General features: G+C 39.4%; 1 protein-coding gene across 1 annotated transcript; it reads right to left on the bottom strand.

Moving 5' to 3' along the window:
- Window positions 1–8,571: 8,571 nt before the first annotated feature.
- Window positions 8,572–18,401, bottom strand: CCDC190 (coiled-coil domain containing 190). Its single transcript, XM_032159110.2, has 4 exons — window positions 18,234–18,401; window positions 16,996–17,194; window positions 13,193–13,316; window positions 8,572–12,920 (listed from the first exon to the last, which is right to left on the bottom strand). Exons 1-4 carry the CDS (start codon window positions 18,255–18,257, stop codon window positions 12,326–12,328), a joined length of 942 nt encoding a protein of 313 aa, XP_032015001.1. The 5' UTR covers window positions 18,258–18,401; the 3' UTR covers window positions 8,572–12,325.
- Between the last annotated feature and the right edge of the window lie 8,248 nt (window positions 18,402–26,649).

Below are 26,649 nucleotides of genomic sequence, written 5' to 3'. Positions count from 1 at the left end.
CTTCTTACTGATTCGTTTGAGTTCGTTGTAGATTCTGGATATTAGTCCTTTGTCAGATGTATAGATTGTGAAGATTTTCTCCCACTCTGTGGGTTGTCTGTTTGCTCTGCTGACTGTTCTTTTTGCCGTGCAAAAGCTCTTTAGTTTGATTAGCAAAATTGTGGAACCAACCCAAATGCCCATCAATCAAAGAGTGGATACAGAAACTCTGAGATATATATATATATATATATATACACACACACATATATATATATGATCTCATCTATATATATATCTCATATATAATATATATATAATATATGAGATATATAGATCTCATATATATATTATATATGATCTATATAACTATAGATCATATATATTATATATGATCTATATAACATATAGATCATATATTATATATCATATATAATAACATATATATTATATATATCAGATATATCTGATATATCTATGTCATATATCAGATATATATATGATATATATATCCACACACACACACACACACACACACACACACACTGGAATACTACTCAGCCATAAAAAGGAATGAATTAACAGCATTTGCAATGACCTGGATGAGATTAGAGACTATTATTCTAAGTAACTTGGGAATGGAAAACCAAACATCGTATGTTCTCACTGATATGTGGGAGCTAAGCTATGAGGACACAAAGGCATAAGAATGGTACAATGGACTTTGGGGACTTGGGAGGAAGGGTGAGGGGAAGGATAAATGACAGCAAATATGGTGCAGTGTATACTGCTCGGGTGATGAGTGCATCAGGTTCTCACAAAACTCCACTAAAGAACTTACTCATGTAACCAAATACCAACTGTACCCCAATAACTTATGGAAAAATAAAATTAAAAAAAAAAAAACAAGACATTCTGAACTCAAGTTTTGAATTGCTCCTGCTCCAGCTGCCAGGAAGGGAGAGATTCCCCTGTGAAATCATGCATTAAGTGGGACTTGTGCTGAGCCCTGAAACATAAAGAGATTTCAACATAATCTAATTTTTAGTTGATGGTGATCCTGTTTGGGTATCTTATAATGTGGGCACTAGGAGACTATCATGCGAGGCTTCATTTTAGTTCTAACATAATGCTTAGTTGTTCATAGGTGAAGGGCATTAAAAAAGTATGTGTATGTATGTGTCTCACACACAATATACACCCACAGATACTCTTTGTTTCATTAATTGTGAGATTTACATTTTCATATTTTAACTTCTTTGAAATTGTGATGCATTTTACAATCAAGAGCATGCCATAGTTTAGTTGGCAGCATTCTTTTTCTTTCTTACTAGTACATAAAACAAGCGTGCATCTCATAAAATTGGCATCCTGGATCAGATGAAATACAGTATTAAATATTTATGTCTATTTACATATGTATAAGTGTACTTGTTTGTGAGTATGTATCTCTATACTCACATCAACGTGTGAACTTGTATTACAAATGCAGTTTGCTGTTCCATTCAGTCATTTGAATAAAATGAGCTGCCATAGAAGCCATCAGGCTTAGCCCTTTGTTGCCGGTCAGACCTGGGTTTGGATGTACTTGCTCTCCAATTCCATTTGGAAAAGTAGACTCACAATAATTTTATGCCAAATGATGTCTATAAAATGTGTTGAATTAGTTTTGGCTTAGGGGTCTGTTTAGATCCATGTGTTATCATTCCGTTTTCAAGGTCCTGGGAGATCAGGGATTCATATGTTACTGTGACACAGGGTGTGCAAAACTATAGAGCTTTAGGGAAGAAAACAATTGTAATGGGATTTGTCTCCCTTTACATAATTTGCAAGGACATTGTTAATCAATTTGTCCCACTTCCTTCCTATGGCTTACTTTTGAGAGTATAAATCACTGAAAAAAATCACAAATGAAGAACATGGAATTTGTAAGTTCTGTTCAGTGTAAGGTACTAGGTGGACAGCACCAGAGCCTCCCTTAGCTCAGGTAGGTGTGAATCACTGACATTCCCACCTCCTTCCTAGTTACGGCTGGTTCAGTAACAGCCTTTAGTCTCTCAATCCACTGACCAAATAACAGAGTGCTATCAGGCCTCGGGAACAATTGTATCAATACCCCAATATAAGTTATTTTAACATTGTTTAAATGAAGACTTTTAGTAGGGAGACCACACCTTCTCTGCAAATCCTTGCCACCCATTCCCTGCCACGCTCCTCCTCTTCCTAACTCCCTAAGCTCCGGCCACAAGGCTTTTCTCTCAGGACCGCCCCCACCTTCTTGCTTCCCCTCCTCCAACCCTGCTCCTGCTCCCTAAGGGCCTTTGCTCAGGTTCACCTTCCTTCTGGAAACGCTCTGCTCCTCGCTCCTTCCCTTTTAACTTGCCAATTTCTCCTTACCCCTCAAATCTCAGCTGAAATATCAGGCCCTCACTGAAGACTTTCTTGTCTTTCCAGACTAATTCAGGCCTCTGTTTTTGGTTTTCTTTGCACCTATACTTTTCACTCATCGTAACTGTAATTAAATAATTAACTGAATTCTACTTTCTTATTGTTTGGCTCTCCTGCCAGAGTAGACGCTCAGGAGGAGGGTTTTCTGTGTTTCCACCCCTGGAACAGGGCCTTTATACAGAGTAGACAAGAAATATGCATTGCATGAACTGCCAAATAAAGGAAAGCATGGTATTAACCGAAAGGAGTTTTCCCTTAAGAGATTCTCTACTTCTTAGTTAATCCTAAAGAGCACTGTCACTTTGACCATTACCAGCTATAGTAGTTTGATATAAGAAATGGTTTTTGAAAGCACTGAAGATGAAGCACAGAAAATGTCTTCTTAGATTCAGACCAGTCTTCTGCAAAAAAAAGTTCTACAGTAAGAAAAGAGAAAATTTATTATTAATTTACAAAAACTGTCTTTTGATCACATTCAAGGTTTCTTTGAGTTCAATATCCCCAAGATCACTTTTGGTTCTCGTAGAGAAATATGATGTGGTGATTTATTTGGAGGTTGAGAGGAGACAGAGAGGTGTGTGTGTGTGTGTGTGTGTGTTTGACAAATACCCATCTATCACACATCTTTATTAAATTAGCTTCACAAGCATGAACAAACAGCCTGGAAATTGGCCATGAGTGCAACAGTCATACCTTGTTTTCTATTTTCTGTAATGAAAGAACAGCACCAATCACAGAATGGTGTTCAATACAGGTATTTGTTGAATGAATGATTCTCAAGCAATACAGCTGTGGGTGTTTTAGCCCCTGGCCAGCAACCAACATGTTGCATATGTTATCTTAATCGTGTATCAGAATGCTTAATAAAATTCAGCCTCCCCCCAGTTGTATTACAACTGATAAAATAACAAGGAGAGAAAAGAGGGAGAGAGAGAGATTGATTCTTGGAAGAAAGAGAATGATTTGCCTATAGCCACAACATAGGAATGACTAAAAATCCAGGCATGAAGTAGCTCCTGCCAAGGGCAAGATTTTGTCTCCCTGATGTTTCCTGTGCCTCAGACACATTGCAATATATTGCCCTCGATCTCCTCTTGTTGACAGTTTCTACTGGACTCCTAGCCACTATCTAATTCTCTGTCTTCAAATTTTTTTCTCACTGCTAATCTCTGTCAGAAGGATTGAGAGCGCACTAACACAGTTCTCCCAACCCCCAAGTTACTTTCTACATCAAGATAGTATCTTATGTACAAGTCCATGCAGCAGGTCCAGTGAGCTTAGCGTCCCGCAGGCTTCCGAGTTTGGTTGCCAGGGTCTTCCCAGCAAGAGGGGAGGGCCATTACTCCTTGGGTTTCCCAGTTCTTGGAAATGGCATCATCTTTCATGAAGATGCCCAAGCCAGGGACCTGAATCCCACCTTACCTTCCTTCTTCAGACCTAGTCAGCCACCATGTTCTTTGTCTTGAACATTTTTCTAATCTTCCCCTCCTCTTGATCTACACCACCCTGCCCTCACTGGGTCCCTCAGCCTGTCTCATGTTAGCCAGACCTACAGTTTTATCCCCTGATTCTTGGCCTGCCCTGGAAGCCCTTCTCTCTATACCAGCCAGAAAGATATATATAAAATCCAGAAGTGGCTCTAAACTTTTAAAAGCTCTGAAGTAGCCAGGCCCAGACAAAGTCCAGACTGATCAGCATGGTATGTAAGTAGGTTATTCCATTGTATGCCTCTTGTCCCAGATTATTTATTTTTTTGATTTATTTTTTTTTTTTTTGAAGATGGAGTCTTGCTCTGCCACCCAGGCTGGAGTGCAGTGGCCCGATCTCTGCTCACTGCAGCCTCCGCCGCTGGGGTCCTGTCTCAGCCTCCTGAGTGGCTGGGATTACAGGCGCACGCAGGCATACCCGGCTAATTTTTTGTATTTTAGTAGAGACAGGGTTTCACTTTGTTGCCCAGGCTGGTCTTGAACTCCTGAGCTCAGGCAATCCACCTGCCTCGGCCTCCCAAAGTGCTAGGATTACAGGCGCGAGCCACCATGCCCAGCCTCAGTTTATTTATTAGTAGCATCCCTTTTCACTCTTGGAAGTGTTCTGGTTTAGATGGTCAGTTATGTAGTCCCCTCAATATCAAGCTTTTCATTATCTGAATCTCGCCCTTCTCCAGCTCTTCAGCACATCCACTCAGCAGCTTATCTCCTGCTCATCTCTCCCTGGGATTCCTCCTCCCCCTGGAGCAGGATGGCTGTAGCAGATCTTCCAGACGCAACATCTAGGAAGTCACATTCAGATAGGACAGTGTCTAAAGGATGAAAACAACTGTTTTCTCTGTGTCTATTTCTTAGGAATGGGAATGTCTTTCCCAGAAGTCTTCAGGAGACTTCCCTTCATGTCTAACTGACAAGGATTGAGTCACTTGCTCTTTTCCAAACAGGCCTCTGGCAAGAAAGAAAGAATGACCATGACCGATGTTTATCATTTGCGGTAGACGTGAGGAAATAGGTAACGACCGTGACTGCAACACTAATTTTTGTTTAATTTGCTTTGGGGCCTGTTGATTCCACTAGACGGCAAACAAGATCACTGTGTGGGATCTGCGTTCACCCTTAGCCCCAAGCACAGTGCCTGCATCAGCGGGCACTTTTGTTGCCATTGTTGAACTTTTGGATGGATGTAAGCTAGGTGGTATAATGTAGTGGGGAGGACAGGGTCCTTGGAGCTAGATAGAAATAGGCTTGGTCCCCAGCTCAGTACTTGCTGCCTGTTTAGGATCTTGCTGGACTTCTGAAGTTCAAAATCTCTAAGCTTCAGATTTCTCATCTGTAAAATGAAGCAAAGACTACCCCTGAGAACACATATAACACAGATGAACCAGCCAAAACAGCCACAGATATTTCTCCAGCTTCTTAACATTTCGATTTAATTCTAACAATATTTTTGAGTGAGGGTGTGGCAATGTTTGTGTGTGTGTGTGTGCACTTGTGAACAGGTGTATGTCATGTATATGTGGGAGTACCTGTAAGAAAAATGGAGGAAAATATCTTCTGAGGAAAATGTCTTTCCTGCTCTTGCCCTCTGGAATTTATGAGGTCTTTGCTGACTATTTGACCTGTAAAAGATAAAAAGCCTGTCTTAACCTATTTTTCATTCCAGGAAAGTGTTTCTAACGTGTGCTTTGTGGATTGTAATAGTCCCTGGAGAAGATTTATGGACAAAGTTTTCACGGTCATATTATTTGGGGGAATTCAGTGTGGTGTGATATCCCCCTTGACATTCACAGTGACATTAGCATATTAAAGGCTTAAAGAAGTCTCATAGAGAAATTTGTTTTCATTGTTTAACCCAGGTTTCTCCAAATTTATTTTAACCCAGAGTCCTTTTTTTTCTGACAGCACCTAACAAGATCTTTTGCAATACTCTTTGGGAAATTATATTAGCCTAATTACTAATTTCCTGGCCCTCGAGGTGACTTGCTTGAACTTGCCACCTTCGCCACTAGGGGGCAGCATTGGTTTACACAGGGTGAAGAAACGTTCAATTCTAAACTAATATTCTTTGGTGGGAAAGTGTGTTCATTTTGGTTTGTTTTGAAGAAGTCACTTCATACCTTTGAACTGGGGTTAAGCTGGTTAACCCCCAAAATTCCACCAATTCCAATATCCTATGGAAAAACCCCAAAACGACTAGTATAAATAAGATAGTTATTTCTGTTACTAAATATAGTTTTGTTAATTTTTTTTAGTGATATTTAGGATTAAATGGTAAAGTATGGGTAAGCTGTAGAACTTTCCACCTAGGGATTCTGATTACCCTTAGCCAAAGTACATTCTCCTGAGTGTGAATTATTTTCCATCCCTGGAGAGTTAGCTATGAGGCAAAAGGAAAGTCTGTATAGGTTTTCAATAATGAAAGAATGACCCTTGGGAATCAGTTGTTATGAGAAAAAGCTTCTCACCTTATTGCTGCTGGGATAATTAAGGAAAAGTCTTGATTTTAGAATGGAGGTCCCTGTCAAGGCTTTGTATTAAAACCTGTATTAGGGACTTTTTTTTTTTTTTTCTATTTGGTCATGACACCAGTTGTTAGTGCTTCTGCTACAGAAACAAAGATATTCAGGGGCAGCAAAGCTCAGATCTGCCAGCTTTTCTGTTTAAGAGAAGTCCCACTTGGTTTGGTAAGGGATGGAGTTAGAACCACGAGATAACATGTTCTTAAGTTCCCTGTGATGCCTAGAATTGCCTTATCTTGCTGATTTCTTTCTGTCCAGATTTTTAATTCTCTTCCTATAGACTATGCCAAATGTCATATTTAGTCCAAACTTAATTAATTTTATTTTTCTTTATTTTGGGATCCAACTGTATTAGGATTATCTAGAGGGACAGAACTAATAGGATATACATATATGTGTTTATGTATATATGTATATATCCCCGTAATATATGTATATAGGGGAGTTTATTAAGTATTAACTTATACTATCACAGCATCCCACAATAGGTTGTCTGCAAGCTGAGGAGCAAGGAGAGCCAGTCCAAGTCCCCGACCTGAACAACTTGGAGTCGGATGTTTGAGGACCGGGAGCCTCCAGCACGGGAGAAAGATGTAGGCTGGGAGGCTGGGCCAGTCTAGTCTTTTCACATTTTTCTCACTGCTTTATATTCTAGCTGTGCTGGCAGCTGAATAGATGGTGCCCACCCCGATTAAGGGTTGGTGCCCAGCCCACTGACTCAAATGTCAATCTCCTTTGGCAACATCCTCCCAGACACACCCAGGATCAATATTTTGAATTCTTTAATACAGTCAAGTTGATGCTTAATATTAACCATCACACCAACTTATGCTTCATTTTGCTTGTATTTTTCAGATGCACCTGGATAAAGACACTGCCAAATGTTTTTACCAAAATTTGCTGAGACTTAAAAAAGTGTATTAGGGCTGCCATTCACCCTTAGTTCCCTGAAACATGATCACCTCCCACCAGCATAATGATAGCTAGCATACTGCGGGTATGAGTGCTTGTAGTGAACTACCATCTGAGTCCTTGGGGGTACCTTCTTTTTATGGTCATTTTTACAAGACTGTTGTGGGTCTGAGTGTCTGTGTGAGTGTGTACTCCCTAAGGAAAATGAGGGGAAAATCCTCTAAGAAAAAATGTCATTCAAATATGAATTCTTATACCTCTTCTGTAAAATTATATCTGCTCTTTCATTTAATAATATCAAAATAATTACTAGCATCACTGTTATTCTGCTCATACTATCCTACTTGCTGGAGCTCCAGGGGAAGCCAGGAGGGAAGTAGGCTGAGGTCTCAGTGATGCAGGCAGACGCTTGCTCACTTCTGTTGCTCTCTCCATAGCTGGATCAGTCACTTGGTTTGGCAGTCCTAGCTCTTGTCCTTTGGTTTTGAACACTTGGTCTATGCTGTTTGTCTCATTTCTTCCACCTCACTATGAACAAATAATCCTCAGCAAGAGTGTTCAAAAATTTTTCCAGTAGTGAATTGCATAAACATCTTTATATACAGCATGTATACATTTTATCACTCATTTTTAAATTAAGATTTATTTTTATTAATAATTTTGAGTTGAGAGGGTGCATGCGAGTATTCAGTTTGATTCTAACCAAAATGTGCTATGTGTATTTGGAGTCTTTGTATGTGTATTTACATGTGTTTTCCTTTTACCAGGAAGGTTTCCTCATTGCCCAGTTTCATGCAACCAGTTCAATGGGATTAAACTTGAGTAGTTCAAAATAATTTAACTAATTACATTAAATTTCACTTACAATTTTTAATGATGCCTACTCTTAGGACATATAGCAGCAACATATTCAAAATAGTGGTGGGAAGGTGGAAAAGTTAGGGTATAGTTTGCATTATGCCTAATTATGTAAAACATTTTTTTTCCTATAAATCTTAAGGGGGCCACACATGCCCCAAGCCGCATTTGAGATGAGGACCATATAATAAAAACCTGTATTTCTTATAGCCAGTGTAATTCAGTGCAATGCATCTTTATATAGGTTAGGTTGAGAAATCTCAGTTCGGTGAGGTATAAACATGGAACGGCTATCTTTTCTTACCCCCAGTAACTATGACCAACTTTGCTTAATATTATTTCAGTCTGATCTGATAACTTCCATGCACTTCTGTTTTAAAAGTTTTATTTCCGGTAGATATTCATTTAACTGCATTTAGGTTATTATTACTTATGATTCTCGTCCAGTTTAAAGTCTTTCTTCTCCACCCGGTGGAACTTCTGTTCTACTGCAGTGGCCTCAGGCAGAAGAGGAGGACCTGGCTGCCCGCTCTCCCTGGTTCTGCCTTCAGTGCCTGAATGCCTGACCCAGTAGGTGTGGATGGAGATGAGGGTTCATGCACTGGTCCACACACCTGTGGCTCCTCCCCATTTTTTTTTGTTTTGCAATGGTTGCTTGCTATTCTGGCTGTCACTGGTGAGGTAGGGCTGCTGACATCTCTTTGGACTGGTACCCTCTGCTTCCCTGGTACTCTTGATGTGAGGGCAAAGCACTTGCCCAAGCATGATTCCCTCTGCCCTTCCTTCAAGGCTCATTTCACTCTGAGAGGAGCTGGTCCCTCCAGTGTTCTTGGTAACAACTTACCCAACTTTCCCCCAACACTGAGGATTGTGACACCCTTCAGGGTGCTCTTCAGTAGCCTCCAGAACCTGGGGACCCTGGGTGAGAGACTGAGCCTCTACCTCTGGGAGTTTCCAGCTGCCTCTGCCTCTAGGTGAGAAATGGAATCTTTTCCCATTGAATGAGTTAAGGCAACAAGTCAAAAGCCCCTTCTTCCTCATGGGGGAGGAAATAGGGAAGGGATCATCTGTCCCCAATACATCTCTGAATGAATGAATGAATGAATGTAATAAAAAATGTTTTCTCAAAACTGAAGTATAAATTATCCCTTTTAACCATGTGTTACTAATTTGAATGTTAAAGGTTTGTATTTGTAGGGTTGAAAGCATTTCTTAACTGAAAACGAGGGCAGAAGCCATTGGACACATGTCATTCCCCATCTTCTTTGAGAGGAGAGTATGGGAAAAGAGTACTCTGGTCTTTGTTCCTCATCCACATTCTGGTATGGAGAAAGCTATTTTACTTATCATAAGCCTCTATTTCTTTATCTGTAAAATGGTAGCAAGTATGTCCCTGATTTTCTGTCTCAAAAGGTTTTTTGAATATTTAATGTAATGGTACAGGGTGGACTTTCCAATCTTGGCACTATTGATGTTTTGGGCTTGTTAATTCTTTGTTTTAGAGGGCTGCCCCATGTATTATAGAATTTATGGTCCCTACCTACTAGACTCCAGTAGCAGCCCCCTCACCTCAGTTATGACAACCAGAAATATCTCTGGACAGTGCTAGATGTTTTTTGGGGGTAGGGGGCACATTTGCTCCTAGCTGAGAACCACTGGTATAAGTAAAGTGACTGTGGACTGGTCGCCAGCAAGCCATCCTAGAGCACCGTGTGCTGTGTGAGGATTAAGGATTTAACTGTTCTTTAGAATTTAATGAGTTACACAAGAAAGGCTCTATGCAGCAGCATTCTCTTTGATTGTGTTAAGTTGTACTAATCAGAGTATTACATCCATTGTATTGAAGAAGAAAAATGTATTAGACTAAATGATAAGAAGATAAAATCCAGGTGGTTAGAAGATTTTTAAATGTATAATTTTGTGGCAATGCATGAAATATTATTTAAAACAGGATGTGCTAAAATATTGATTTTAGAAGTGCAGACAGATCTGGGTCTGTCAGATGTATATGAAGACACAAGCAAGACAGCAAAGAGGAACATGCAGAATGTTCACTTCTGTAGATGGCAGGAGTGAGGTGGACTTGGAACAGAGGGCGTGGAACCAAGTGGAGCAGAGGCCTGGGCTGAGGCTGGCTCCCTCCTGCCTTGTGATGGCCCCTTAGCCCTGTGAGAGCTAGTACAGTGAAAAGACCCACTTAGCAGTGACAAACCATTTGCTCAGGACTCAGCCTTGAGGGAGAATTGTGATGACAATGGGCAAGGCTTGCGTAGAAGACAAGAAGAAAGAACTTTTAAGAAAGAGCTTGTGCAGTTTACAAAGGGGTTCTCTAATTGTTGTATGCCTATTCCTGTTGGCCCAGGCATGGCTGGTGCAAACGAGTTAAGTTTTCGTGAATCAATCAGTTCTGTCACCTATGGCCTGCCTTCTTCTGTTGCTTTGCTTCAAGGAAGAAAATGTTGGAGGAAGCAGATTTCTTGTGTTCCTTTCACTATAAAGTATTGTCTCCCCGTTGAAGGCCAGAGACTGGGCTAATGAAACTGACTCTCACATGTTTGATCTGAGCTTTTGTCTTCAGATAGGTGGTAGTGTGGTGTAATGAAAGAGCGTGAGCAAGGAAATTGAGTAGAGGAGAGATCAAACGCTGGTCTGCCATCTATTAGCAAGTTGCCACCACTCTTCCCTCAACTTCCTTATCTGTAAAATGGGGATAAAGAAAATTATTTTGCAGCATTGTTTTGAGGATCAGTTGTTGGCATGCTCTGTGGAATGTGTCAGGATGGGGGGAGGTACTGAAAAATCGGAGCTATTAGGAATTACTATTGTTAAACACAAGGAATTCTAAATCTGAATTAAATGAAATGTTTTCAAATTAAATGTACTTCAAATTTATATTTAATGAACTATAAATTAAATATGAATTAATCTTCATTTCAGGCCCTTTCTAATATTAGTAGGTTGGGGTCCTTTATCATTTCTGAGCTAAATAATCTTGTTTCATCAAAATATCCCAAGCTGGGTTACATCAACTATTGATGCCAGATATGAAATAGGCCCTCAATTTTACTCTTCTGGAATTAAAATTTGTTACTGGGCTGAAGATTTGAATTTATCCACCGTAGAGGCATGATTTCTTTGAGACCTATGGGGAAAGATGGTTTTCCTAATAGAGTCAGTATAGATAAAAAGTGGTGATGATTTTATTCTACACTTCATTAGGTAGACAATAAGTTTAAAATGCATTAACAAAAAGCTATTGTTTTCTGATGACTTATGATATTACTTATTTTTAGTGTGATATTTGGATCCATTGGATGGGAAACAAAATCTAATCGATTCTTTTACAGTGTAGCCCAAGTCAAAGAGGCCTACTTGAAACAATAACTTGTTAACAATGTTAGTACCTCTCATTTTACAGTGAAATCATTTTGATAGAGTCTGCTATGCATTTGACAGCATGTTGGGAGATGATTAAAAGTTTTTTAAATCCTTTGATTCTTGAAGATACGAGAGGGAAAAGATTGTCCATTATTCTTTCAATAGGATTCAAAAAATTTGATATGAGCAGGTTGAAAGTGGGAAGGTGAAAACTAAAATGGAGCTATCTGTAAATAAAGGAAAGAAGGAAAGAGATTCCAAAGAGACCACATGGGTGTGGTTAAAGAGCAGATTTTCTTTATAGACCATGTTACAGTACATCTTTACAATCACATTCCTGTTCCTACCACTACTATGTATCAAACTAAAACAAAGAGAATAGCTACGCCATTTTGCCAGCAGGTGGCACCATGAGAATCTCCTAGAGGAAACAGGAAGTCCCTGAAGGCAAGACTTTTACTGTTTTCCCAAGTCCAGTCATCAATATATATTCATATATTTGATGACATCATAGACATATCACTTAAAATATTTTCCGAAGATTCATTCCTCCTCTCCTTTTTCATATATTAGCATTGTTCATTCAAGAAATATTATATTCCCGGAAAATAGTAGGGAGTTTAAAATAAAATTGTAATCCAATTATGTTTGTTTGTTTTTCTCTGTATTGCTTAATATAGTCATTTGAGGAGCACATTTCCTTAGCAATAATGGCATATGTTATTGTCAGGCTATGTTAAATGGTTAGAGAGGAAGAAACTTAGAAGGCACCCTGTTTTCACACTCCTTTCCTGCCCTGGACGATGAGGATTCCCCATGCCCAAATATCTCCCCAATGCTAAGCAATCTCTCAGACTCAGGGGGGACCCTGTGCCGGAGATAATGGGCATTTCTGGCCTTTGAAAGCAACTCTAAGAAGGTTGGCTTTGTGAACTCGCCTTTGAAGCTTCCTGCACATTCCATGTGATTTGGGGGAATTTGTTTTCCAGTGTTACCATCTGGCTTTAGAGCAACATCTTTTGATCTGGTCTCATCAGCACAAGCCATTCCACTATCACTAGCTGGGCTGGAACTAGGACCTTGTTCTATGGCGTTGGTGGAAACCTCTTGATTTTGGCACAAAACAGAGATGCCTTTGCTGGAGTCTACGTCCTTCAGTGGATTCACAGAATCTTTCTCTTGGGCTTGTGGTTGCTCTTTTATGAAGCAGGCAGTTCTGTTATTTTGAGAGAGTAGCTGCTTTTTGTTCTTCATGGGGTCTTTGAGGCCAGCATCATGTGAAGGAGGCATCTGGGACTTGCTTTTATATGTGACTTGGGTCATATGTGTTGCCAATGCTCTGAGAAAGGAGATAAAAGAAAGATCTCTGAAAACCAGTAAAGAGGCTCTTCTTTAGACCTTTCAACTTACTAGAATGTGGCCCCCTTCACTATCAGCAAAGTTAATGTAGGTGGGAATGGGGTGGAGGGTGGAATTGAATGGTAACAATGTAGGGAAAATGTCTCACTTAAGAAGGGGAACGGAGCATTTCTTCAGGAAAACAGTTTAAAGAGGTCAGTTGGGAAGAGGGACTTAATGTCATACCTATGAGTTTAGTAATCAATTTCTTACCTCATTTTCTTAGCCTGTGGGGCTCTGTGCTTCTGCCCTCCCTGTGGTGAGAACATGAGAACATCTTCTGATCTCTTCTGAATTCCATTCCCCAAATAAGAGGAGAACTTTTTCTTCATGGTTTCTGCTTTGAGTTAATTAAGAAGTGTTATGAGTTGGATTGTGTCCTCAAATTTTTTATGTTCAAGTCCTAACCCCCAGTACCTCAGAGTGGGAGCTTATTTGGAGATAAGGTCTTTACAGAGATAATAAAATTAAAATGAGGTCATTAGGGTGGGTCCTAATCCTATATTACCGGTGTCCTTATAAGGAAAGGAACTTAGAACGCACAGACACACACAGGGAGAACACTAAGAGACACAGGGAGAAGACAGCCATCTGTAAGCCAAGGGGAGAGGCCTGCAATAGAGCCTTCCCTCACAATTTTCAGAAGGAACCAACATGTCTGACATATTGATTTTGAACTTGTAGACTCTAGAATTGTAAGGCAATACATTTTTTTTGTTTAAGGCACTCGGTTTGTAGTTCTTTGTTATGGCAGCCCTAGAAAACTAATATAAGAAGAAAAATAATTCTGCAAACTAGGCTTTTAGAGAACCAATGTGTATAAACCTTGGTATATATTACACATTAGGTTGATCTGGTGTGATAGATGGAAACGGGAAAATTTAAAGCAGTTTTCCAGTGTTTACCTAGCATATGTTAAAGAGGATTTAGAAACACTAAGATCAGAGGTTTAAACTGGCTAAGCCCATGGAGGTTTCCTTTGAACATTTTACTTGGCAAGCACAATGTTTTCAAAAACAAAATGACTGGGTGTGAGTGGATTGTCTCCTTCACCACAATTATGTGACCTCCTACCCACCTGTGAGTTTGCAACTGCCAGCCATGACTAAGTGGACTTTTCACTTGTTGAGTTGATGTTTTAGCATCTTGCAGTCATAGCTGCTATGGAGAACTCAATTAGTTTTTAAGACATCTCATGAATTGGTCATTTAGAGTTGAAAGTCTTGGACTAGTTTTGCTCTAATGGGAAAGAACTCTTTAAATCTACATTTCGGTTTGTAGGCACTAAGCAGAGGGAATATGACCAGATAGGGAACCTAGAATTCACATTGACTCCTAATACTCTTTCATATGATCACTTCTTTGAGGAATGATCAGAGCAAGGAAGAGTTCTCTGTGAGCCTCTCTTCCTTCGTTGTCTCCTTGGGTCTTTTGTGGGGGTTTCTTCCATGTAAGAACTTCACCTATTCCACATAAACTGAGGGATTTTGAGTTACTTCTCCCAGAAAGTTCTGTTTTCTGAAGTTTAGACCTATGGGGCCAATAGGTTCAGAAATGAACATATCTTTTCTCTGAAACTTGATGTTTCTCCGATGTTCTCTCTGTGAAGGTATGGTACTTCTGCCCACCTAGTTACCAGATTTGACAAGCTCATTTGAGCACCCACTTTGTGCCAGGTAATACACTTTTTATTCTGGTTTTCTTTACCCTTGGATATATATTTAGTCTTAAAGCTCTGACAATTCTACTTTCTAAGTATCTTGAGATGCTCGTCTTCTCATTTTCTCCACTTGACCAATGCCCTAGTTTAGGCCTTGAAACTATGGCCTGAACTTTCTAATTCTATCAGGTCTACTTTGACTATAGCCTGAGGTCTATTTTACCTTAAACTTTGCATCCAGAATGATCTTTTTAACATTTGAACACGTAATTTTCACCAGTCTCAAACCCTACAGGGTGAACTCTCTGTGAAGCCATTCATGATTTGATTGGATTGGAGACATTGGCTATTTTGTGTTGTCTCTGAAAACTGTAACTACACCTTCTCCTCTTCCCCACTTCCATGTCACATGCCTGCAATACTGAGCTATTTGAGGCAAGCAGTGCTCATGTATGTGCCTTTATACATACTATTCCTTCTGCTGGGAGCGGCCCCATTCCATACGTCCTCCTGACAAACTTCCCACCCTTTCCGCCATTCTCCTCCGCCTCTAAGATTCTGCTCACACACTGTGTCTTTTGGGAAATCTTAGCTAAAGTCCTCTGATAGACACAGGAACCTTTTTATGTTCCTGCCCTACTTTGTGAAGAACTCAATTAGCAGTTTTGATCATCATTTTTTATAAGCGGAACTACTGTCCAATTTAAATATGAGCACCTTGAGGGCAGAGACCATGGTTTTTCATATTTGCATTCCAGACTCTACCTGAGTAGCTGTTTTGCAAAGTCTGGTCTGAAATACAACTGTCCCAGAATAATCTACCTTAGTATCATCTCCGTTAAAAATGTGGATTTTTAAGCCTAATTTTTAACCTGCTGACTCAAAGGATGGGCAACATGCATCTTAAATAATCCACTCACTGGCATATCATTGAATCTCAATAACAATTCCATTTAAATGAATCATGGAAAACTATTGCCTAGCACAGTGCCTAAGAAATACTGAGACTTAATACATATTGCTTCCTTCCTGTATCCCCGATTTTACTGTCAAGAAGTCTGGGGCTTAGAGATAATATGACTTCCCAAAGGACATGGAGGCAGAAGCACCTGAATCAAAGTTTTCTGCCTCCTGATTCATACTCTTTCCAACCCAACTCTACTCATCTAGGACAGCCACTGACTAGGGCCTGGCCTTTTGTACACCCTCCTGAGAGTAGGCATCTGATCTTCAGTGTCCTTTTTGAATAAGAGTGGGAATCAACCAAATGGCTTCTAAGACCCTTTTCCAGTATGTGAGCTCTCATTCTACATTGGCTTAACCATTTATTGCAGACAGGGAAATTGAAAGCAGAGGAGTTCAGTTAGTTACTCAGAGTATCTTTCAAACCCAAAGCTGGAGGTTAGAAAGAATTCCCAGCCTAGATATTTGGCTATTACTCTTGGCCTTTATGTCATGTATAAGCTGTGTTGACCTGAAATATTTTATGTTCATTTACAGCACCTGGCCTTCCTCTTGAACATGCTCTGGCCATTTCGGACTCCTGAGTTCTGGCACTTGCCTTCAGTAAGAAAGGATGTAGTCTTCAAGAGCCGAGATATTTATTTCCTGTGCTGAATTTTTAAGTAATATTAAAATCTAATTATTTTAATGATGAACAAAGGAGAATTAGTTTCTACAGACTGTACAACTGTGACAATTTTCAACAAAGACAGTAGAAGGGTTTCAATTGTGTAACAATTTTTAATTGATAAGAGTGGGCACTTACATAGCACTTACTTTATGTTTTGGTACTATTCCAAGTGCTCACTGAATCCTCAAATAACTTCATAAGGTAGGAAATACTTTTATTTTACATTGGAGGAAGCTGAGGTACTAATTCCAGAGAAATTTTTTCTTTCCTTTCTTTTTTAACTTTCATAAAGTGGGCTAGGACAGTGACTTGCACATTAGTAACTGCTCATTAAATTGTTGTTAGATCCAAAAGAGAAAGATCAGATATTTAAAAAAGGGTGAAACCAAATCAGCCCAGATAATGAAAGAAAAGCAAAATGAAAAATAAAATTTAAAAGTAGAAAACAAAGGATTTAAGCAAGAAAGAGCTAACTTGAAAGATGGCAGTGACTGGAAGCCTGAGAAATGTTAGCTCAAGAAGGCTTATGAGTAGGCTGCTGCGGGGAGCTATGTAATTGACGGGGGAGGGCCAAGGAAGGTTAGGCAGCCTAAAGTCCCGGCTGTGATCAAAAGCTCTCGCTGTCTTGGCACTCAGGGCTCTGAAAGGGCCTCAGCGGAGTGATGGGCGCGCTGCCCTGCTGTGCCTCTGGGGCATCGTCCTCCCCAGTCCTGGAAGTCTTACCTTGCTGCAACCTCTGCAGTTCTTTTTGGAGCTGCCTCTGCTCCCAGGTCAGCAATTTCACATGGTAGAGGCAGATATCCTCCAGTCTCTGCAGCCTTTGGTCCAGTCTGGCTTCAGCCTGCTTGGCATTCTTCCTCTCCAAATCAAAATGCTTATACAATTGTCCCCTGACCATGTGCCTCTTCATCTTCTTTATGGTCTAGAGGCAATAAGGTATATCACAAGTAACCTGATAAATGGAAGACTGGGATACTGACCTCCAGCTTTTAATCAGAGATCAGTGGTTGAACCTGTGTATTTCTGAAACCACATGTGCCTAGTGAGATGAAATCACAGTATTGTTAAATCAGTTTCCAGAGTAACACAGGATTGAGGGTAGTCATTCCTCTGAGCCTCAGCCTCCCTGTCAATAAAATAGTGATACAATACAATAGGCTCCCCCAACACAGCTCCCAGTAAGATTTCCATGAAGATCAAGTGAGAAGTGTAAGAACAACTCTTTGGAAAAAAAAGGCAGTCTACATACATAAGGCATTATTCACCCAATAAGAAAAGCCTATTTTACTGTTTCTTAAAGGCTCCCAAAGAGGCTGCTCAGAGGTCTGGAGAGGATTTAGGAACTTAGGACACGGCCATTCCTTTCCGCACCCTGCCAGTTCATTAATTTACATATGCGTAGGTTCATTCAGCCTGTAATCCTACTGTATGCCAGGTGCTATGCTAAAAGCTAAGAGTAATGGTGAATGAGACACAGTTCCTACTCTCAACGAGCTTTCTCTAAAAGCAGAAGATTGGGGTATCCTGACTATAAAGTAGAACAGCATTCATGATGAGTAGTCTGGGCAACACTAGGGAAGCTGCTTAGATTGGGCGAAAGCTCCTCTTTTCATCCCCATCCATCTTCTCAGGCTTTAGATGCTCTCCTGCCTCCATGTACCCTGATGTCTAAGCCCACACCTACTTCTTTCTCCTCTAAAGAGCACTAAGTAGGGACACATTTTTCTCTCCTTTGAGTCTCTATAATACTTTTCTCAGAGCTAAGAGCACAACCTGTGCTCAGGATATAAACAGATTGCTGTCAATAAAAGGTTTGGTGATTAATAATACAGAAAAAAAGCTTAACATTAAAAAGGAGGATAAGGTCAAGACATGGGAAAGAAATACATTTTAAGGCACTTGTTTGAGGGTCTAAAGCATAGACTAAACTTTTATTAAAGAACAGGGCCAGTAGAACTTACCTCCAAATCCAGGGTTTTCACCATAAGACTATGTCTTGTTTCTTTTGCTATGTCAGGCTGAGTCTGGATTAATGAACTTATTTTTCTTCAGTAAACTTAGGAGTCTGGTGTTTGGAGGAAGGACGGAGGGAGACCGTTGGAGAGGGTTGCGAGGAGAATGTTAAATACACTTGAAAGCTCTCTTCGTCCCTCCCTACCTCCCCTGGTCAGGAATGCTAGCTCCTTGGGCCATGGCACCAATCCCTGCTGGAGAGGCCAGAGCTCTAAATAGCTCTGTGGGTAAAAGAAGCCTGCCAGCTTCTAGCCTGTCCCTAGAGGGTCTCACAGCGCTCCTTCTGGGCTGTGTCCATGCGAACCAGGAATGAAAGCAAGGAGTGTCTCTGTTCTCAATCTCTCTCTCTCCCACCCTTTCCTCCTTTCCCTCCTTTTTTTTTTTTTCTTTTCTCTCTCTCTCTGTTTGCCATACCTCCCTTCCCTAACCTTCATTCCTACTTCTTGAAAACCAGGTCAGCCTCAAAAGAAAGCACCCTGTTTTTTCTGTCATGACTGTGCACACTTTGTGCAGGAGAGAAGTTAATTTGTTTATTTTGTGTTATTGCACACCGTACTGACCTTCCCCAGGGCTTTCCACATGCTCAGAGCACTTCGATGCTTATCAAGATTTTCAAAGTGGTGAAAACAGCACTAAGCAAAGTAAAATTAAAATCAACTTTTGTGCCCATATTTTGAACAGCTACAGTAGAAGGCTGAGCAGAGCTATTGTTTATATAACAAGATACTGAGTGGGATTTTTACTGTTGCCTTGGAGCTTCGTCTGAAAATAAGAAGCACTGATATCCCACAGTCTAAATAGAGCTGCCAACATTGGGGCCTGATAATCCCCCCAGAGTTTACTGAGAGGCAGGCAGCTAAACAGGCCCTACTAACCACAATCATTGCCCAGCAAACAAATAATTATAAGGAGATTAGGAGGGGTGGCGGGGAGGAAGAGCGTGCTGTTTTCTCAGTGGGAGGTAGTTCCTTTCCCTTCCTTTCTCATGAGGTAATTCCCTCACCTCCAGAATTTAAATGAATGAGGTGGGATTCCAAGAAAATTATCTGGGAGAATGAGATGCCACACAAGGAGAGACCGGGATTGGGATCGTACCCCCAGCTAGAGGCTTGTTGACTGCAGAACAATAGAGCAGCCCCCATTCCATCCCTTTGTTGCCACTATAGCTGATGATAGTGAGGGATTTCTTAGAAAAGCTTGGTTCCCGCATGTCATTTTGAGAGGGAACTGAAGAGGAAAGGCTTGCAGAAATAATCTATGGCTAAAGGGCAAGAAGGAGCCTTAGTGTGGAGTGCCTAGGGAAAGAATGGTGGCCAAAGGCATCCTAGTTACTCTCAGCCCTCTGAGAATGCCAGAGAGGACCTGGCTCCATGGGAGGGAGCAGAGGGGTTATATGAGGCAGCAGAAACCATGGCATAGTCATCACATTGCTCTTCTTGGAAGACAGTGCTTCATCTGGAGGGGAAATAGAATCACAGGCAGGGCCAGAAGGAGGCAGAGACAGAAAAGGTGTGAGTGAAGATGAACTCCCTCATAAAACCACACATCTCGAAAGCAGAGGACATGGGAACACAAAGAATAGACAGGAAAATCTATTTACGGGAACATAGGAACACAAGAATAGATAGGAAAATACCAGTCATGCCTTAGCATCACAAATGTGGCAGTTATATAGGAAGATCTCTGCCTCCTCTATTCTCTCCTAGCCCATGACCTTAAAATGGTTAGTGTTGAAAAGACAATGGAGAGGAGGTATACAAAGAGATCGCACCTTTTCCACTCCAAGGGTTGGAGAAGGAAGAATGATAGAGCAGATAATCCTCCTTTCCCAACTCCAAACCTCCTGGAGTCCAGCGAGGAGGAGTTTAAATCATATGTGAAACTGGAGCTTCAAAGTGGAATGGACCTTTTTTTTTTTAATAAACAAAATGGCAAGAAATGTGTAGAATTTGCCCAGGATATCATTAAGGAACAAGAAACAAAATCAGCAAAGACAGTGACTGAAAGTGTAAAGCTATCATTCTCAGATTATGTTCTTGCTTCCACCACCAGAGAAAGACATAGTTCAAACTGTTCAGTAAAGTGGTTTTGATTAAAATATAATTTTACAGAATAGATTTTTAATGCACATCCATGTAGTTTTCTATAATTCTCTCTGTTTTACACGGAGTCACATCCTTTTGTAGTCAAAACACATCTGGAATCAAAGAATCTGTCATTTATAGAATATGTGACTTTAGTCATTAATACTGTCCTATCCCTTGGTTTCTTTATTTGTAAAATAGGTTAAAAGTATCTTTATCATAGGTTTTCTGATAGAATTGAATGAAATGATGAATTTAAAGTAATTCATGTATACTAGATGTCCAATAAAAGTTAGCTCCTGATTTTCAGCAAAGATGGAGTGATAGGAACTAGATTTACTTTTCTACATGAAACAATTTAAAAAGGCAGAAAAAATTCATGAAATTAAAAAAGACTGGACATCAGTCAGATAGGATGGTGATCCCTGAGAGAGTGGAAACAAACCAGGGAATCCTTATTATTGCTACAGCTTACTGACCGGAAAGAGTTTCCAGGCCACAGCACAAGAATTGAGCAACCAAGCAGGGGTTCCTGACTTGAGGAGACAAAGGTGTAAGTTCAGAAAGACAAAGGTATCCAGAATTAGCAGGGTAGAGTAGCAGATCTAAGAAGCTCAATGAGGCCAGGCGCAGTGGCTCATGCCTGTAATCCCAGCACTTTGGGAGGCCAAGGCAGGCGGATCACAATGTCAGGAGTTCGAGACCAGCCTGGCCAACATGGTGAAACCTCGTCTCTACTAAAAATACAAAAGTTAGCTGGGTGTGGTGGTGGGCACCTGTAATCCCACCTACTCAGGAGGCTGAGGCAGGAGAATCTTTTGAACCTGGGAGGTGGAGGTTGCAGTGAACTGAGATCATGCCATCGCACTCCTGTGTGACTGAGACTCCATCTCAAAAAAAAAAAGAAAAAAAAAAAGAAAAAAAAAAGAAGCTCAATGAATCTCAAGCAAAAGATATATGAATTAAACTACTCCAAGGTATATAAAATAAAATTATTTTAAAAAGTAATAAAGAGATCATCTTAAAAACAGCCAAATTTAAAAAGATACATTACATACAGAGGAACACAAATAAGAATTACAGAGACTTCCTACCAAAAATGATGAAAACCAGAAGATAGTGGAGCAAAACTTTTAAAGTTCTGAAAGAAAAAAATCAACCTAGAATTCTATACTCAACAAAAATATCTTCAAGAGCAAAGGAAAATTGAATAATGTTTCAGTCAAACAGAAGCTTAAATAATTCTTCAACAACAGACCTACAGTTCAAGAAAAGTTAAAGGTAATTCCTCAAGCAAAAGAAAAATTATACCAGATGGAAATCCAAAGCTACAAAAAGAAATAAAGAGCACCAGAAATAGCAACTACATGAGCAAGTATAAAGACTATTTTTCTTGTTATATAAATCTCTTTAAAATGTAATTAACTGTTCAAAGCAAAACAGAAAAATGTAGTGTGAGATTTATAGCACGTAAACATGTAAAGAGCATGGGAACAGTAGTACAAAATTCAAGTGAGAATAAATGGAAGTTTACTGTTATAAGGTTCTTATAATATATTTGCAGCATTATAATATGACTTGAAGGTAGAATGTAATGAGTTAAAGCTGTATACGCTACACTCTAAACAAACTACTAAAATAACAAATAATTATAAGAAATCAACAAGTAACATAAAATTGAATTATAAAAAATACTAAATTTGAAATAAAGCAGAAAAATAGGAAACAGGAAATAAAAGAAAAATTTGGATGAACAAGAAATAAATGGCAAGGGATAGATTTTAAACCCAAATATATTAAGAACCATAATAAATGTAAATGGTCTCAGTGCCCCATTAAAAGGCAGAGATTTTCAGATCAAATAAAATAACAAGGCCACACTATATCATGCTGACAAAGAAACAAACCAAAAACACTTTTGTAAAGTATGAACAAATGAATAGGTTAAGAGTAAATGAATGGAAAAAGATATACCATGCTAACACTAAATAAAAGAAATTAGAGAAAGCTATATTTATCCCAAATAAAATAGTATTCAGAGCCAATAATATTAATAGGGATAAAGAGGGTAATTTCTTAATAATAAAGGGATTAATTCATCCATAATAAAATCCACAATATTTTGCACCTAATATGGGAAGCGAAAACGAATAGAATTACATGGAGGAACCAACAAACTCACAGCTATTGTCAGTGGCTCTAACATCCTTTTCTCAATAAGTTATTGAAAAAGTGTAGAGAAAATTAGTAAGGCTAAAGGAAACTGAAACAACACTATCAACCAACTTGACCTAATTAACAGTTATAGAATGTTAACATTTATAGAATGTTAATTATACCCAACAACAAAATACTCATTCTTTTCCAGTGCACAAGGAACATTTATCAAGTTAGACCACAGGGGGGCCATGAAACAAGTTTTAATACATGTGAAAAATTAAAATAACAGTGTATTCTCTTTCGTGTTGCTATAATGAAATACCTAAGGCTAAGTAATTTATAAGAACAGAAATGTATTTTCTTGTAACACAGGGTTGATTTGATGTTTAAAAGCCAGCATGATTTAACCATATTAACAGAATATAGGCAAGAACCATAAAATCATTTGAATTAAAAATCATTTCATGAGATCCAGTATCAATTTTATCCAACTAGCAATAGAAGGAAATATCTTCAACCTGATAATTAGCATCTATAATAAACCCACAGTAAACATTATACGTAATGGGAAAATACCCCCAAAGAGTTAGAACAAGGCATAGATGTTTGCTCTTACCCCTTCTATCTACTATTGTACTAGAGGACTTAGCTACTTCAGTGAGGCAAGAAAAAGATATACAGACTGGAAAGAAAGTACAACTATCTTTACTCACAGATGACATAATTTTCTGTGGAGAAAATAGTTAGGCACTTATATCTTGTGTGATTTTAGCAAGATCACATGATAATATATCAATATACAAAATATGTTTAGCTATATTAACATAAAAATATTGTAAATAAAAAATACCATAATGAATCACAAAACATTTGGAAATACATTTAATAAAATATAGAACTACAGAATGTTTTATAGAGAGATTAAAGAAGACCTAAATAGGCCAGGCACGGTGGCTCATACCTGCAATCCCAGCACTTTGGGAAGCCGAGTCAGGTGGATCACCTGAGGTTAAGAGTTCAAGACCAGCCTGGCCAACATGGTGAAACCCTGTCTCTACTAAAAATACAAAAATTAGCTGGGTATGGTGGTGGGCGCCTGTAATCCCAGCTACTTGGTTGGCGAGGCAGGAGAATCGCTTGAACCTGGGAGGCGGAGGTTGCAGTGAGCCAAGATGGTGCCACTGCACTCCAGCCTGGGTGACAAGAGTGAGACTCCGTCTCAAAAAACAAAAAACAAAAAAACTCTAAATAAATGAGGAGATATATCATATTTATGGGCTAGAATCCTAAGTATTTTAGACTGCCAATTCTTCTAAAAATTATCTGTAGATTTAATCACGATCAAAATCCTAGCAGACTTTTTTTTTCTGGCAAATAAAGGTGACTCTAAAATTCAAATGGTAATACAAATGACTTACAGTAGTCAAAATAATTTTGAAAAGAATGAACAAATTATATAGGACTTAATATTACCTGATTTCAAGACTTATTCTAACGCTATAGTCAATAAGATTGTGTAGTGTTGGTATAAATGTGAACATGTAGTATCACTACCACAGAGAAGACACTTTAGAAGTAAACCCACACATTTAGTCAGTTTATTTTAGAAAGAAACACCAATATAATTTAATGGGGGGAAAGAATATTCTTTTTACAAGTAGTATTGGAACAATTGGGTATCTATGTGGAAAAGAAATCAAATTTCAATTTTTATGTTACCCCCTACACAAAAATTATTTTAAAATTGATTATATACCTTAACATGCAGGCAAAAACTACAAAACTTCTAGAAGAAAAATAAGAAAAGAAAATTTTTGTAAACTTGAGTTTGGCAAAGATTTCTTATATAGCAGACAAAAAGACCAAACTATAAAAGAAAAAATTTGATAAAATTGACTTAATAAAAATTAAAACCTTCCGTTCTTAAAAAAATATTATGAAGGAAAACAAAAGGCAAGCAAGAACCTGTTGGAATATATTGACAACACAAAAAACCTAACCAAAAAACTGTATCTATATCTAAATAACACCAGCAACTTAACATTAAGGACACAAATAACTATTTAAAAGTGCAAAAAATACTTGAATAGACAATCCAAAAGAATATACAAATGGCCAATGAACAAATGAACATATGTTTAATGTAATTAGTCACTAGAAATTTAAAACAACAACAATGAGGTATCCCTTTTTACTCATTAGCACAATTTAAATTAAAAAAGTGGTAAAACCAAGTATTGGTGAGACTATGGAGCAATTGGACTTTTATGCATTGGTTTTGTGAACGTAAAATGGTACGACCATTTTGGAAAACAGTTTGGCAATTTCTTACAAAATTCAACATATACTTATGTATGACCCAGCACTTCCACTGCTGGATACTTAACCAAGAGAAATGAAAGCATGTGCTCATAAAAAGATTTGTATAGAAATATTGTATAGCAGCCTTATTCATAATAGTCTCAAACTGGAAACAACCCAAATGACCATCAACAAGTGAACTGATAAACAAATTGTGGTTCCTCCATACAATGGAATACCACTCAGCAATAAAAATAACAATACATTGATATAGGCAAAAGCATGAATGAATCTTATAGATAACATGCTGGTGAAAAGAGGCTGGATAGAAAAGAGAAGTGGATTTCATATATTTGAAATATTATAACATGCACAATTAATCTATGATGACAGAGATCAGATCAGTTGTTGCCTGGGCTGAGAGGTATAGATAAAGACTGATTACAAAAAGGAATGAAGGAACCTTCCTGGGAGACAAAGATGATGATTACTTGCTGCATACATTTGTCGAAGCCAACAACCTAAGGACTTAAACTGTGAATTTTAATGGATATAAATTATATCTCAGTAAAGGTGATTTTAAAAAAACAATTTCATAGTAAAAGAAAGTCATTTTCAGACAAATAAACAAAAAATAGAGTTTTCCTCCACTAAATAAAATTCTGCAGGATGTATTTGAAGCAGAAAGAAATGTTTCTAGATGTAGGACTAAGATATAAGAAGGAATGAAGGGCAAAGAAAGTGGTAAACATGTGGGTACATCTAAATGAAGATTGAATGTATAAAACTGGGACTTGGAAAATGATTAATTCAAAGTAACACAGCACAGAGCTTTCAAAAAAGAAGAACAGTTAATTGTTCCGAGGTTCTTTTTTTGCCCTGAGAAAGGTAAAGACATTAACATTATACTTTCATAGATTAAGATTCATGTTGTCAATTGTGAATTTTAGCTCCAGATCGACTGCAAGAACAAATCAACAATCCCAAGAGGACCCACAGACCCTCTGGAGGAAGTGGACTGCTCCTGCAGGACCCGGGAGACACCCCAAATACTGTGAGTGTCCCAACTGTGGAAGTGGGAAAGGGAGACCCTCCTCTCCCAAACGCACACCCCCACTGAAGAAACTGAAGGCCTCCTTGTGGGAGAAGTTACCTGGAGTTGAGTCAATTTGGAGAGCCAAGTGAAATACAGGGGTGGAGGAGGCAGTGGAGAGGTCCTGGGGGCTCACTGCGTCTCCTAGCAGGCCATTCCTGCCTGGCACCATGGGGATCCATCAGGAGGGTGACCAGAGGAGCAGGGGGTAGAACTCCATGGGGAGAAGGAAATGTCTAGCTGAACCTTTTAACAGTTTGGATGGGGAGAGACGCCTCCTGGTCAGAACTCAGGGGAAGGCGCAAATCTGGTGTGCAGACTCCACAGGTCGGGGACGAACCAAGCCCTTTTCTTTAGCAGCCGGTAGCCCGGGGCAAGTTTTCAACCCTGTTACAGCCTCCACCTGGAAACAGACTTGGGGCTGTTGTGGGGGGCATGGTGGGAGGGAGACCAGCCCTTCATTTTGTGTGGGAGCTGGGTGAGGCCTGTGACTGCTGGGTTTCCCCCACTTCCCTGACAACCTGTGTGACTCAGCAGAGGCAGCCATAATCCTAGGTACACAACTCTATTGACATGGGAACCTCACCCCCATCCCCCACAGCAGCTACAGCGAGACCCACCCAAGCAGAGTCTGAGCTCAGACACGCCTAGCCCCGCCCCCACCTGATGGTCCTTCTCTACCCACCCTGGTAGCAGAAGAAAAAGGGCTTATAACCTTGGGAGTTC

This window comes from Hylobates moloch, unplaced genomic scaffold, assembly GCF_009828535.3.
Source record: "Hylobates moloch isolate HMO894 unplaced genomic scaffold, HMol_V3 SCAFFOLD_8, whole genome shotgun sequence".
NCBI classification, from domain to species: Eukaryota; Metazoa; Chordata; class Mammalia; order Primates; family Hylobatidae; genus Hylobates; species Hylobates moloch.
The sequence above is the reverse complement of the archived record's forward strand: the minus strand, read 5'-3'. Positions and strand labels throughout refer to the sequence as shown.